This window comes from Natator depressus, chromosome 23 (assembly GCF_965152275.1).
Source record: "Natator depressus isolate rNatDep1 chromosome 23, rNatDep2.hap1, whole genome shotgun sequence".
Classification (NCBI taxonomy): Eukaryota; Metazoa; Chordata; order Testudines; family Cheloniidae; genus Natator; species Natator depressus.
In genome coordinates, this window is record NC_134256.1 from 22,698,584 (window position 1) to 22,712,115 (window position 13,532).

A 13,532-nucleotide genomic window follows, 5' to 3' on the forward strand; every position below is an offset into this window, starting at 1 on the left:
CGCGGTGGGCCCCACTTTGGGGTCAGGGCGAGGGGGGGCTGGACCGACCCCCCCCTCCCCTCGTCGGGGACTGGCTCCTGGGCTCGTCCCCGCCCCCCCTCACAGCGCCCAGAGCTTTGGGGCGGCCGTGGCCGCCATGTTGTAGCTTTCTTCTCCTTCTCCGCCTCCCTGCCAGCCCCTCCCCCCGCCCGGCCGCGGGGCACGTCGGGAGTTGTAGTTTACTCCCTCAGGGTGCGCCCCTTAGAACCCATGGACGGGTGGGAGGGATCTGGACTACAAGTTCCGGCAGGCCCTGCGGGAAGCGCGGCGCCCTCCCGCCATGTTGTCCGGGCCGCCTGCGCGCGAGCTCATGGGAGTTGTAGTCATCTCCGCCAGGGCAGCCCCGTTACCACGGAGGGCGCGGAAGAGCTCGGACTACGACTCCCGACAGCCCGAGCGAGACGGGCAGCCCCTTCTCCGCCATGTTGTCCGGTGCATCTCGCAGGGCGGCATATGGCCTCATGGGAGTTGCAGTGCCCAGCTCCCAGGCTACAGTGAGCCCTACGGTCGCCATCTTGCCTGGTGCCGAGTCTCTCCCAAGGGATCATGGGAGTTTTAGTGCGGCTCCCAGAACGCCATCTTGTCCGTCGCAAAGCCTCATGGAAGGTCTAGTCTCCACATGGGAATGACCGGCAAGGACTACAACTCCCAGGGGCCATTGCTGCCCTCAGCCACCTTTGCCCACCCTGCTTCCTAGCCCCAGGCCATGCTGGGAGTTGTAGTCCAGTAGCCTCCTCACCCCCAGCAGCCTACAGTTCACAGTAGCCTCCTTACCCCAGAGAGCTGAGGGGAAAAGGGTGGGGATTATATTACCCAGAATCCGCTCTGGGAAGGGGTAGGTGCCTCATTGACGTTACCCAGAATCCTCTCAGAGAACAGGGGGAGGGGCCTCATTGACATTACCCAGAATCCTCTCTGGAAAGCGGGGGGGGGGGGGTCTCGATTTAGGCACCGGGGCCTGGGGCTGGGCTCACAGCAGCATCATTTGCGTCGACAGGGCGAGGCCGCTCCGCACCAGCTCAACACCGGGCCTGGCCTAGAAGCTGCAGGCCTGGGGCTGCGCGTCTGTGCGTCACAGCCCGCTACGTCCGCATTACAAGTGAGTCCGGCCAGTCACAGCTGAGCGGATCGATTGTTTTCCTGTGTGCTCAGCCTCACACTATCCCCCCCCCCCCTTTATCCCCCACAGGTCTATTCATGTTGGCCAGGGGGAGGTGGTTGGCGAAGGAAGTGGAGAATTTTCGCCTGTGTCTCCGCTCCCCCCCTTCCCAAACCCACACACCCCCACTTGCCCCTGGGATGAATTGGAGATTTGTAACCACCAAAAAGAAACAAAATATTAAAAAACAAAAATCCAAATGTATTTTAGGTTAACATAGTTTTCACCAAACATTTCACCTTTACAGAGTAAGAACGTGTAAAATGAAGGACAGATAGACTGCATCATTTTAACGACTATTAAATAAAACACCTTAAAGGGACGTTAAGAATCACGCCCCACGGAACAATGCCAGTGGCTTGGCTTATTTTGATGGCTTAATTAGGGACACAAATAATTCATGAGCAATGCTTCTGTGGATAAAACAAGCTTTTCAAATTGTTGCTACTGAAAGGCAGATCGGTGCTCCAGCTTTCACATGCGCTACCAAAGATCCCAGGTCAACGGTGCAGCGTCTAAATCATATTTTCATTCATCCAGCTAATTCAAGGGGGGGATTTGCCTCAAGAGAGCAAATGCAATCGCTACACAAATAATTAACTGAGAAAACGGAAGATCAAATGTCACTTTGAAGTCCCATAAGACGAGGGGTGGAAATAAAGCAACATTGGGAAACTGGAGGCTGGATTCAAACAGCACTAAAAAAAATGAGGTAGATAAAACCAAGAGCAAACGTAAAAAGCACCAGGTTCAGCAGACTGTACCCCAAACCAGCCCATTATTAAACTGATCCATTCGTTACATTGGACGCTGACCCTGGCAGACTTCCACCTGAAAGAGTCACAGCAGGAAAATAAAACGTCTCTTTAAAAAAAAAAAAAAATAATAATAATAATAATAATAATTTCACATTTGTTTATCACCTTCAAATCCTTCATGCTGGATAGAAAATAAAAATGCCACGTGGGACCCAGAAAGCTCCTTGTTACATTACAGCCAACGAAAAGATGAACCGTTCCATACAGACGGAACGCTGCTACTGACTCTTTGGGGGCTGGGGGCGCGGTTTGGTTTGTCATCAGATTTACAGCATCTATTTCTAGCGTGCTGCTTAGACACTTCATGATAGAGAGGATACATCTGGAGGGACTGCAGTCTTCGAAGGACTTGTAGTTTGCCCTAGGAAACAGACACAAGTGACTGGTCCATACAGACAGTAGGTGTTTTCCCGGTCTAACTGCAGTCATTTCTGCTGTCGGGCCCTGATCTGGGACACCCTCCCCTTCTGCTGTTTAAAACCCTTCCTGAATCAAGGCTAGATTCCCAGTGTCACTAAGGGTCTGTCTGTGCATGGACTCTTCCCAATTAACTGTTCCTGTCCCTGATTACTCACACACTTCAACTTCTGCTTTGCTGGATCAGGGCCAGAGCGCTCCACAATTAGCAGGGTCAAAGCCAAAAGCATCCTTCGGACCTGATTTTATACCACTCTACCTGGGTCAGTTACAGATAGGATACCAGCCCCGTCCCTCCTGTAAACACGGCTGTTTTAGTACAGCTTTCTCGTCTTCCTACAAGGGAACAGCCAGACCAACAGATGCACACTAAGGTGTGCTTTCACTCTACTTGCATAGCACTCGGATTTCTGTCCGGTTTTGGTGTCAGTTACAATCAGGTCCCAGAGCTAGTTCAGAGTCTTAGGCCCGGGTCTACGGAAAATCCCTCCTGCTGCAGCCTTGCAAGAGCAGACAAGCCCTTGATTTCTCCTCCCACCGGAAAACCAACGGCTGTTTCGCAGATCTGTGCTTTGGGGAAAGGAAGAAAGCTAAGGCCAAGCACCTCCCATTTCCAAACACCCTCTCCTCCAAGTTGAAAACAAAACCAGACTTCGTAGTCCAAGTGCCTACACCGTTTGAGACTTGTTTTTAACGGAGTGAACACAACCAGCCAAAAAACAACTGAAATGTCTTAAAAAAATCCAAAAAATCCCAGGGAGATGAGAAACGCTGTTCTCGGGTCTTCACAAACGCCGCTCGCTATCTGTGTGTGGGTTTGTTTTCTGCACGTGTTCGCTATAAAAAAGTTAAACCCACTGGTGTCAAGTCACCCTCGGACATGCAGCCCTTCCCAGTAAAAATCTGACAAAAACCTTAGGAGACAGCAGTTATAAGGCAATGCAAGTGGCTGCAGGCAGACAAAGCAGGGGGAGCGGGGGTGGGGGCATGGAATGGGGCCGAGTTTGCACCTCTACCTGGGTCCATTCCTAATGCTGTTCTAAGCGGGGCTTTCAGGGTGGAGCAGAAGCATTTGGCACATCTGAAAAGTTCCTATCTGACAAAGGGCCCAGCCTTGCAAGATCCAACGGACTTGAAAACCACCTGGCAAAGAAATGTCTGTTTGAAACTCAGGATGCAGAAAAGGCCACGAGACAGCAACGCCAAGGGGAGATGGGATGAGTTTTGGCAAGTGATTTTAAGTCCCTGTTCCTACCACAAATCTAACCCAACCCCATGTGCTAAAATCCTTGCAAAGACAATAAGGAACTGAAGCCAAGTTGGGTACCGGCGCTGAAGTCAGTGGGCCCATCAGGTGAGACGGAGAAAGAGGATTTGCTGCACTTCACGTAAACCAAACTTCAGCTAAAAAAATCTCCATTAGCCTCAATTAGTCTCTTTCTCTGAAAGCACTCTCTCAGAGCATAGCCACTGCAGGGCTGCAATCAGGGGACATGTGCTATCTACAACCCAGGCCTTGGAGGCAGGTTGCAAAGGGAAAGAATATTAAAAAGAAACAAACCCACTGAAAGTGAGCCGTTTCGAATGTGCTCCAGATCATAACGCGAAGTCGAATGTGTACAGGACCCCCATGTTCAGGTTGCGGTGCTTAAGATTTCAGAGCCCAAAAGGGGTCAAATATGAGCTATAAGATCAAAGCCAGGATGACGCAGGATGAAATTTTCAGAAGTGCCATTTTCAAAAGAGACGTAGGAGCTGATTTTCAAAGGTATTTAGGAGAGTAAAGATGCAAACAGGTGCCTACCAGCATAGTCACAAAGCACTAAGAAGGTTAGGTGGCTAAATTCGATTGAAATCAATGAGTTAAGCCACTAAACTCCTTCTACCTTTGAAAATCAGGAAAAGTCCCTTTCGAAAATGGACTTGAGGCAGTATTTTCAAATGCGCCTAAGATAGAAAAACATTGGAAGCCAGTGCTTCTGAAATGCAGGCTTTTCAAAACGAGGGCAGCTGCAAAAGCACAGGGTTTAGCAGGGCTAAAGTAAGACCCCAATTCACTGCGTTTGCTCCCAAATTCTCTACAGCACAGAGGTGCACACTGTCTGTTGCCCTGTCTAATTTTGCACCTCCAAATCTGTGTCCCAGATGGGGTGACTGAGATTGGAAGAGATTTAAAATAGCCCCCTCCCAGCAACTCCCCCCCACTCTGAGACTCGTGTCTGCTGCAAAAATAACAAAACCAGAACTCATTTCAACAGGAAACACTACCCAAGCATCTCTCAGCTGCTCAAATCAAAGAAGTGTGCGTATGAGGAACGAGGAAATAGCTGCTGGTTTTGCACGGAGCTGCCCTGAATGGCTCAAGGATATTCCTGACACAGCGACAGGATTGGTGAGATCAAGGAAACCCTTTTTTCAGTCCCCAATCCTCCTGGCTCAGGGTTGGAAGGAGGGTCTTTAGAACTCGGCAGAAGCTAGCTGCACTGATCAAAACATTTTTTCTTTCTAAACTTCCCAGCCGCAGCTCAAACCGACGTGAGTTCTAGGAGCACATTTTCCATAAACTAACTTAAAACCAAATCAGAAATTCCTCCCCACCATCACGTCTGCTATTTAAAAGATGCAGGTGGACAGCTTCTCCGCCAGAGAGGGGTGAAATGGAGGTTTCTTTCTGAAGCGATCACATCTCAGGAGCATGAGACGCAGGAGCCGAGTTTACCAAAGCTGGTTAAAAAAATCAAATCAAATCAAGTATTCCGGGAGGATAGGAACCGTGCCACAAGTCACTGTTAGCTGAGCCAAATCGCCTCCACTGGCAGACTGGGCGTCAGCCACACCAGAATCCACACGGTTTGCAGGCCACGATGGGGGAGTACGACAACACCCTGTTTGCCTCCAGCTCCCTGCTCTGGCTTCATTTGGGACCAGGCGGGATGGTAGCTGGGTTAGGGACTGGGGAGGCCGGGAATCCCAGCATGCTGCCCCCAGGCTGGAAGGGTCCGATGGGCGGGGAGGGGACGACCACCGACTGCTGAGCCATCCCCGAAACACCCACCCACTGCATTGGGTAAGCCGCCCCTGCCATGGCGTTGTACTGGCAGACGTGGGGCATGCCGTAGGGCGGCAGGACGCTGGGGAAAGCCGGGAGGGCCAGTCCGGGGGGCAAGGAGGCTGGCACAGTCCCGCGGATCTGGGAGAGGGAGGAAATCCAGGTGGAGGTGTAGCCCACTGATGAGGACGTGTTCTAAAAGAGGAAGGGGAGAGAGAGAGCAGTCAGATGGATCAGAAACTTCTGAGCCCATTCCCCTCGCAGCGCCAGGGAGAGAACCCAGGAGTCCTGGATCCCAGCCTCCCCTGCTCTAAGAACTAGATCCCCCTCGCCTCCCTGCGCCGGGGACAGAACCAAGGAGTCCTGGCTCCCAGCCTCTCCCCTCTAAGCACTAGACCCCCCTCCCAGAACCGGGGAGGGAACCCAGGAGTCCTGGCTCCCAGCCTCCTCTGCTCTAAGAACTAGACCCCACTCCCCTCCCTGCGCCAGGGACAGAACCCAGGAGTCCTGGTTCCCAGCCACCCCCACTCTAAGCACTAGACCTCACTCCGCTCCCTGCACCGGGGACAGGACCCAGGTGTCCTGGCCCCCAACCGTCCCCTCTCACCTCGCAGGCTTTGCTCCAGCTGTCCCCCTCCAGCCGGTGCTGGTTCTGTTTGATCTGGTTCAGGCTGGGTTTCATGAGGGCGTTCCCGACCGCCTCCTTAGTCCAGTCATCCACCAGCTTGTGCAAGTCGTCGGTGAACATCCCCTTCTTGCTGGCCGGGGACTGCTGGCAGGAGGCAGTCCCACTGACAGCACACAGCTGCTCTGTCGGGGAGAGGGGCAGAGAAGGGGTTAGGCAGGGCGAGGGTGGCCATGGCCCTCCTCGCATGGGCAGCAACACCCACAGCTAGCCAACGTTCCCCGTTCCCAGGGGGAGGAATTAGCTGAGTAAACGCCAGCCAAGTTCTTGGCCCTCACGGCTCCCTGGAGACGGGGCCAGCCCGTGTCTTACAGGGTGGGCAAGTGAGGCAGAGAGGGGGAGGGAAGGGGAGGATTTGGTATCCACCCATCCATCCATCCCCATCCGAACTCCTCTGGTCCATCCATCCCCAACTGCATTCCTCCAGCCAACCATCCATGCATCCCCAGCCACGCCCCTCTGTCCATCCATCCCCACACACCCCTGTATCCACCCGCCCCTCTCTCCTTCTTCTTCCCCATCCCTCCCCACATATGTCCTTTCATTCATCCATCCATCCCCGTGCACCCCTTCCATCCCCCCCACACCCATGCATTCCCCAAATGCATCCATCCCACACACACCCTTCCATCCCCCCACACCCTCATCCATCTAGCCATCCACCCCCCCCCCCCCCGCACACCCATCCAGCCATCCAAGAATTTAATCCTGACACCCATCACCGTAATATCTGGGCACCTTGCACGTGAAATCAAGGGCAGTAGCGAGGTCCCTAGTGCTTAGACGGGAAGCTCTGCGGGGGCAGGAACTATCTTTTTGTTATGGGTTTGTACAGTGCCCGGCGCATTGGGGTGGTGGGCCATGGCTGGGGCTCCTAGGAGGTACCGTAATACACCTAATACACACTGTACAGTGCCCGGCTCAGGTGATCAATCCCCTGTCACGGCAGGGTCCTGGGGCGGAGGAGGCACCGGGGTCTCTCTTGCTCAAACAGCGATTCAGCCCCACTTTACATTAATGCCTCTGGGCTCAGTGCCAGGTGGAACTCGCTGGGCTGGGCAGGGGCCGGAGCGCACCATCCAACGTGCCCGCCTGGGCTTGCGTGCTAGAAGACTATGGGTCTGTGCACCGAGACTGGCGGGGGGCCCTGCGGCGGGGGGCAGCAGAGCAGATAAGTACAGGGTGGAGGGCCCAGATACTGGGGCAATGGGGCTGGAAGCACCCCCGAGCCCGAACCAATGGGGATCTGAAAAGTAGGTTAGAAAGACAGAACCAGCTGTGGCCAGAGAATTAGATTACGCAGACCCAAGAGGGGCCAGAGGAGTAAATCAGACAGACGCAGACAAACCAAACCACCAGCTAGAGGAAATTTCCCCCTGGGTCAGGCTATCCCAGAGCAGCCTAGCGGGGTCTCTTCGTAAGGGCTCCTAGCTCACACAAAGCGCTTTCCATCTGTATGTCTCAACGTGCTGTACACAGGGGTGCCAGTATCTTCACCCTGGTTTCACAGATGGGGAAACCGAGGCACAGGCCGGGGCCAAGCGACTCATCTGAGCAGCCGGGAACAGAACCCAGGTCTCCCAAGTCCTAATCTGGTGCTTTAATCCTTAGCCCGGGCTGCCTCCGCCCTGGGCTGTCTGCAGCGGAACTGGCTAAGCGCCTCCCCTCCCCCGGGGCGCAGAGGTACCTGGGCTGGGCTCCCCCGGGGCACAGCTCTGATGCAGCAGGCGGGCCTGGATGCTCAGCTGATAGTCAATCATGGAGGCGGCGGTGGTCGTGCAGCAGCACTCTGTGCGTACGGGAGGGATGGAGTTAAAAATCACGACGTAACCCACTCGCTTTCCAACCCGTCAGCTCCCACGAGCCACCAACCCCGGGCTACAACCTAATCTGGGGGGTCAATCGCACCCCACCCCCACTCCATCCAAAGTCAGTAGCCCCCTCAGGGCAGCTGGCCCTGCTGTGGTGACCCTGGGCAAGTCACGACCTTTCTGTCCCTCAGTTTGTCCAGCTGTAAAATGGGGATACATATACCAGCTTCCTCTGTAAAGGCTGGCAGATTACATAAGGCGTACATCGTTAAGGATGAGCGTCGTTAACCACTGGAACAATTCCCCATGGGGCATGGCAGATTCCCCATCGCTGGGCGCTTTTCAGTCAAGGTGGGCCGCTCTCCTAAGAGGTCAGCCCCAGGACACGCTCTGGCCTGTGTCAGACTAGATCAGTGGTTCTCAACCAGGGCTACACATACCCCTGGGGGTACTCAGAGGCTTCCAGGGGGTCAATCAACTCATCTAGAGATTTGCCTAGTTTTACAACAGGCTCCATAAAAAGCACCAGCGAAATCAGTGCCCACTAACATGTCACACAGACAACGCCTGGTTCACACTGCTCTGCCAGTGCAATAGTTCTAGCCCAAGGGGTTTATTTTACAGCCATCTGGTACAGATGTGAACATCAGCCATTTGTCAATACCGCTGTGGCTGGGACACTTGTCTAGTTCTAGGTCTGATTTTGTAAGCAAGTCGATTTTAAGCGAGGTGAAACTTGGGGAGACGCAAGAGTAATCAGCCTCCTGAGCGGGGTCCGGCAGTCTGGAACGGTTGAGAGCCCCTGGACTGATGATCGCAATGGTCCTTCTGCTCTGAAATCTAAGCACCTCGCTCAGAGCCAGGGGCCATTGTTTATAGGTTTGGCTAGCTTCAACTTCCAGCCCTGGCATGGCGGGAGACGTTCGCCTGCCACACCGAAGAGCCTGTTAGCAAATATCTGTTCCCCGTGCAGGTACATCGAGGCGGGGATCGAGCCAGAGCAACCGAGCTCCTGCTAAAGCCCGGTTTCCAACCCTCAGATCATCCCCATGGCTCGTCTCTGGCCTCAAGGTCCCCTGTGCAATGCCAGTTCCCTTTGATCCCCACCCTGGAAGGCCAGAAGGGACCAGGGCGGCCCCACGCTGGCCAGGGCTCATTTCCTGGCTTACCTGTGGCGACGATGCAGTTCTCGGCGTGCGTCAGGACCTGAGGCCGGCTGCGCAATTTGCTTCTGAAGGAGCGAGGCCGGCGGGGGGAGGCAGGCTGCAGGGACAGCTCCGACAGCTCGGGCTTGCTGTCTTTGAGGGCGTGCAGGCGTTTGTACAGCTCCTGCAGCTCCCGGCTCTGCTGGGCCTGGAGCGTCACCACCTCCTGGATGTGTCTGCGGGGCAGGAAAAGCCGTCAGCACGGCGTCCCCAAACCAGCAGGAACTGGCTTTGGACAAGTGAGCTACTCAGCTGCTCCGACAGGGGGGCCTGGGTTCTCTCGCCAGCTCTGGGAGGAGAGTGGGGTCTAGTGGTTAGAGCAGGGCGGGGCTGGGAGCCAGGACTCCTGGGTTCTTTTCTTGGCTCTGCCACTTCCCCGGCCTATGCCTCTGTTTCCCCTTGTCTGTCTAGCATATTTAAACTGTGAGCTCCTGACCCACTCTCTAGGTGTTGCGCACACCCGGCCCAACGGGGCCCCGATCCTGACCTCTAGGCGTAAGAGGAAAAACAACGAATGGTCCTAACAATTCGCTCCAGGCTGGCTCTGAAAGGACAAAGCAGGACTGGACTGAGGCAAGCCTGAGTCTGCACAGAGCCTGCGCCGATTGCTCGGAGAGATGTGAAGTGACCCTGTCTGAATCTGCACAGCACCTGAGCCAGCAGCTGCCCTGTACCTCTCCAGCCCAAGCCTCACTGCTTGGGGGGCCTGGCGAACCCCACCCCAGCCAGGGGCTGGACGTGTGGGAGGAGAAGCCCTGGGGGAGGAGAGCCCTGGTCCTTGTGCAGGATGGGGGGGAAGAGAGTTGGAGGTCACAGTCGGGCTTCCCAGGCCCCCTTACTTCTCCCGCAGCCGCTGCAGCTCCACCTTCAGGTCCTCGTCCTCGAGCTCAGACTCGTCATCGCTGCTCATGGGCGAGGAGGCCGAGTGGAAGAGGGAACTGCGGCGCATGGCCCCATGGCCGGCGCGGTCCTCGGCCAGCGGGGGGCACTGGTCCCTGCCGGACCCCAGGGTCTCCCCCGATTCCTCGGGGCCCAGCTCACTGTCAGAGCTGGGCTGCCTCAGGACGGGCCCCTCGGCCCACGGCTCTGTGCTGCTCCCTGTGGCCGACAGCTCCTCCGGCTCCTGCTCCGGGGTGAGGGAAGAGGCATCCGTCTCGCAGGCCAGGCCAGCCCACAGGAGCGACTCTCCTGGCGGGGGGGTGCCTGGATCGTCCGTCTGAGGCTCCTCCGGCCCGGCAGCGTCAGGTCCGGCGTCTGCAGCACAGGGAGCTGGCTGCTGCGGCACGGAGGTGACCTGGGACAATCAGAGATGGACAGGGTTAGCTGGGAAGGGCAGGGCCCTGCCCTGAAGAGGTCATGCCTAGGGGTGATGGGAAGGGCTGGGAGCCAGGACTCCTGGGTTCTCTCCCTGGCTCTGGGAGGGGAGTGGGATCTGGTGGATTAGCGCAGGGGGGACTGGGAGCCAGGACTCCTGGGTTCTCTCCTCGGCTCTGGGAGGGGAGCAGGGTCTGGTGGATTAGAGCCAGGGGCATGGGGAGGGAGCCAGGCCGTGGCTGGCAAGACCCACCTGGAAGCGACCTCGCTGATAGGACACCGAAGCCGATCTCCACCTCCCACTGGCTTCGTTCGCCCCAGCCTGCTCGGCAGGCCCCTCCATCCTCGTCTCCTCTGCCTCCACTGCCAAGGGGCGCCACAGCGGGAAGAAAAGAAGAGCAGAAACAAGGGAGGGCATCGCGGGTTGGAACCGCACCACGGGGGCCGCACCTCCCAAGAGTGATGCCGCGTCCAACGCTCCGCCCCCGGTGCTAGCCGATTTTCCCCAGCCCCCCACCCTCCCCGAGACTTACGCTTCTAGGTGGAATGGAAAACAATGCGGGGAAGCGGGGGGAGCCCGAGAAAAGGAAAGCGGCGATGGCTGTGCGGGGTGAAATGACGGGCGCGGAGGGGAGGCGGAGTGGGCGGGGAAAGAAATCATAAGGGATGCTTTACCTATGGTAGATCCCTGTCTCTAAGCACACTACCTTGGCGGACTTTGGATCTCTTGAAAAAGCTGGTGGATTGCCGGAGCCTGAACGCCCAGCTTTTTAATTTGCGAGTCCAGGATTTCTTGCTAATAGGGTTTTTGAGACTAGGGCAAGTAAAGCTTAGGCCAAAATATCCACCTCCTGTCTGCAGATGAACGGCTCCGATGCTGGCTACTGCAGCGGGGCAGGCCTCGGGGTTCGGCGGGGAGGAAGGCTCCGGGGACGGCTCCTGAAGGAGACACGGGAGGGAAAGAGAAAGAGCTGCAGCGCCTGAGTGGGACGGGGCAGCCGCAGATTCGCAAGGCAAAGGGGACCCCTGGCGCCCCCCGCATCAGACTTCCCTGAATTAACTGCTGGGTGCCCTGGAGATCTCCCAGAAAACAGCCACTGGGAGGAGGGTGAAGGGGGCTCGGGAACCACCATCCTGTCCCAACCCAACTTTCAGACCCCCTTGCTGCTCCACCGCATGTATCCAAAGGACTTTCCAAAGGGCCGGTGCATTGGGGGCTTGATCTCGGCCAGGGGAGGGGTCTGTGCAGTGCCCGGCACAAGGAGGGGCCCGATCTCGGCCAGGGGAGGGTCTGTGCCGTGCCCGGCACAAGGGGGAGCCCGATCTCAGCCAGGGGAGGGGTCTGTGCCGTGCCCGGTACAAGGGGGGGCCCGATCTCAGCCAGGGGAGGGTCTGTGCAGCGCCTGGCACAAGGAGGCCCCAATCTTGGCTGGGGGAGGGGTCTGTGCAGTGCCCGGCACAAGGGGGGGGCCCGATCTCAGCCGGGGGAGGGGTCTGTGTAGCGCCTGGCACAAGGAGGCCCCAATCTCGGCCGGGGGAGGGGTCTGTGCAGCACCCGGCAGAAGGGAGCCCCGATCTCGGCCGGGGGGGTCAGAACATCTTGGCCCCAACCCCCCCAGTGCCAGTGTTGTGTCCCGGGTACCGTAACTAGAGCCATACCCGCCGTCCCCCCATGCCCTCCATACTCACGTGCAGACAGAGGTCACTGGGCGCGACCGTAATGATGTCGGGGTCCTGTCTCAGTGCTGGCGAGCCAGCAGCCTGGCTGGCAGCCTCGGCGGGGGGCAGCGGAGACCCCTCGAAGGCGTCAGTCCCCTGGGACTCTGCCGGGGAGGGGACGGCGGCTGGCGCTTCCGGCCCAGCACAGGACAGCGTATCCTCAGCCGAGGAGAGTGGGGACTCCGTGCTCTGCGTGTCCTTCTGGCTATCGGAGTAGCTGTGCTCTGGGTAGAGCAGCGTCCTTAGTTTCTCATCCAGGGTTTTGATTCGGTTGTCGACAAAATCCATCTTGGGTGGCCCCTCGCCGTCAGATTCTGGCACCGAGGGGGGCAGAGGGGCCGGTTCTGAGCCGGGCGTCTGCACCTGCCCGGCGCTGGAGCTCAGAGAGGTGTCTCCTTCTTGCGGAGGCTGCTGGGACTGGCACTCAGACGCCGGGACCTCGGCCAGGAGGGGCGGCTCGCCAGCGTGGGCCACTGCCAAGCCGACAGGGCAGTCGCCAGGCTGTGGGGCAGGGGGCTCTCCAGTCTCCGGCCCAGCCCAGTTGTCGTTGGCAGACAGAGGCACTAGTGTCTCTGCGTCTCCTTCCGCCAGCCGCTCAGGTTTCGAGCCGGGGCACTCTGGTGCCGCGATGTCCTTTGGGCTGCCATTGGGACCCTGGCTCTCGGCAGCCAGCAGCCCACCCTGTGGGTACGTCTCCTTAGCATTCTCCTTGTCCGGACCTGTAACAACCACAGGGGGAAATGTTACACCCCGACCAAGACACTGAACAGGGACCTCAGCCCCTAGCAGGTACGTGTGTCTGTCATCATCAGTAAAGACAGCTGTGGGGGTCTTCCCAAACTAAGTGCCTAAGAAGGAGCGGCTGGAAGGTGAAGGGAGCTGCTGGAAATATCTGTGGACCCCCTGCCGCCGAAGGATCTTCACAGAGACCCGATTCTCAGCAGACTCAGGCTGTATGACTATCAGTCACACTAACAGCAGTTCACACCTCTCTGAGCAATTGGCTCTCTGTAGACTCAGGCAAGATCACCGAGTCAGGTCACACTCAGGGCAATTCCCCCTTCTCAGAGCAACTGAGACCCATTCCTTCCCGACCCTAAATCTGGCGATCAGTTTGACCATGAGCAGGGGAGAAAGACCCACCAGCCAGGCATCCAGAGGGAGGATTCTCTGGACTTTCTCAGAGCATTAGCCCACCCTGTCCAGTGCCCTGTCTTACCCCAGCTGAGACCAGGATCCAAACCTGGGCCCTTCACATGAGCCCTACTGCGTGGGCTACAAAGGCTTATGCCAAAGCTAAGAGAAAGCCTCTGGCT

The 13,532-nt window shown here is 57.2% G+C and overlaps 1 protein-coding gene across 11 annotated transcripts in view; it reads right to left on the bottom strand.

The window, feature by feature from the left end:
- Window positions 1-1,414: 1,414 nt before the first annotated feature.
- Window positions 1,415-13,532, bottom strand: part of WNK3 (WNK lysine deficient protein kinase 3) — a 58,274-nt gene continuing 46,156 nt past the window's right edge. For 9 of the 11 annotated variants that reach the window (XM_074937666.1, XM_074937661.1, XM_074937662.1 and 6 more), the window contains 8 exons: window positions 12,187-12,935; window positions 11,205-11,436; window positions 10,751-10,860; window positions 10,023-10,477; window positions 9,148-9,359; window positions 7,855-7,956; window positions 6,090-6,292; window positions 1,415-5,677 (listed from right to left, as the gene is read on the bottom strand). In XM_074937666.1, the coding sequence (XP_074793767.1) occupies window positions 5,348-5,677; window positions 6,090-6,292; window positions 7,855-7,956; window positions 9,148-9,359; window positions 10,023-10,477; window positions 10,751-10,860; window positions 11,205-11,436; window positions 12,187-12,935 (2,393 nt within the window). In that variant the 3' untranslated portion in view covers window positions 1,415-5,347. The remainder of the gene's footprint in view (window positions 5,678-6,089; window positions 6,293-7,854; window positions 7,957-9,147; window positions 9,360-10,022; window positions 10,478-10,750; window positions 10,861-11,204; window positions 11,437-12,186; window positions 12,936-13,532) is intronic. The other 2 variants (XM_074937670.1, XM_074937669.1) reach the window with 1 other exon arrangement.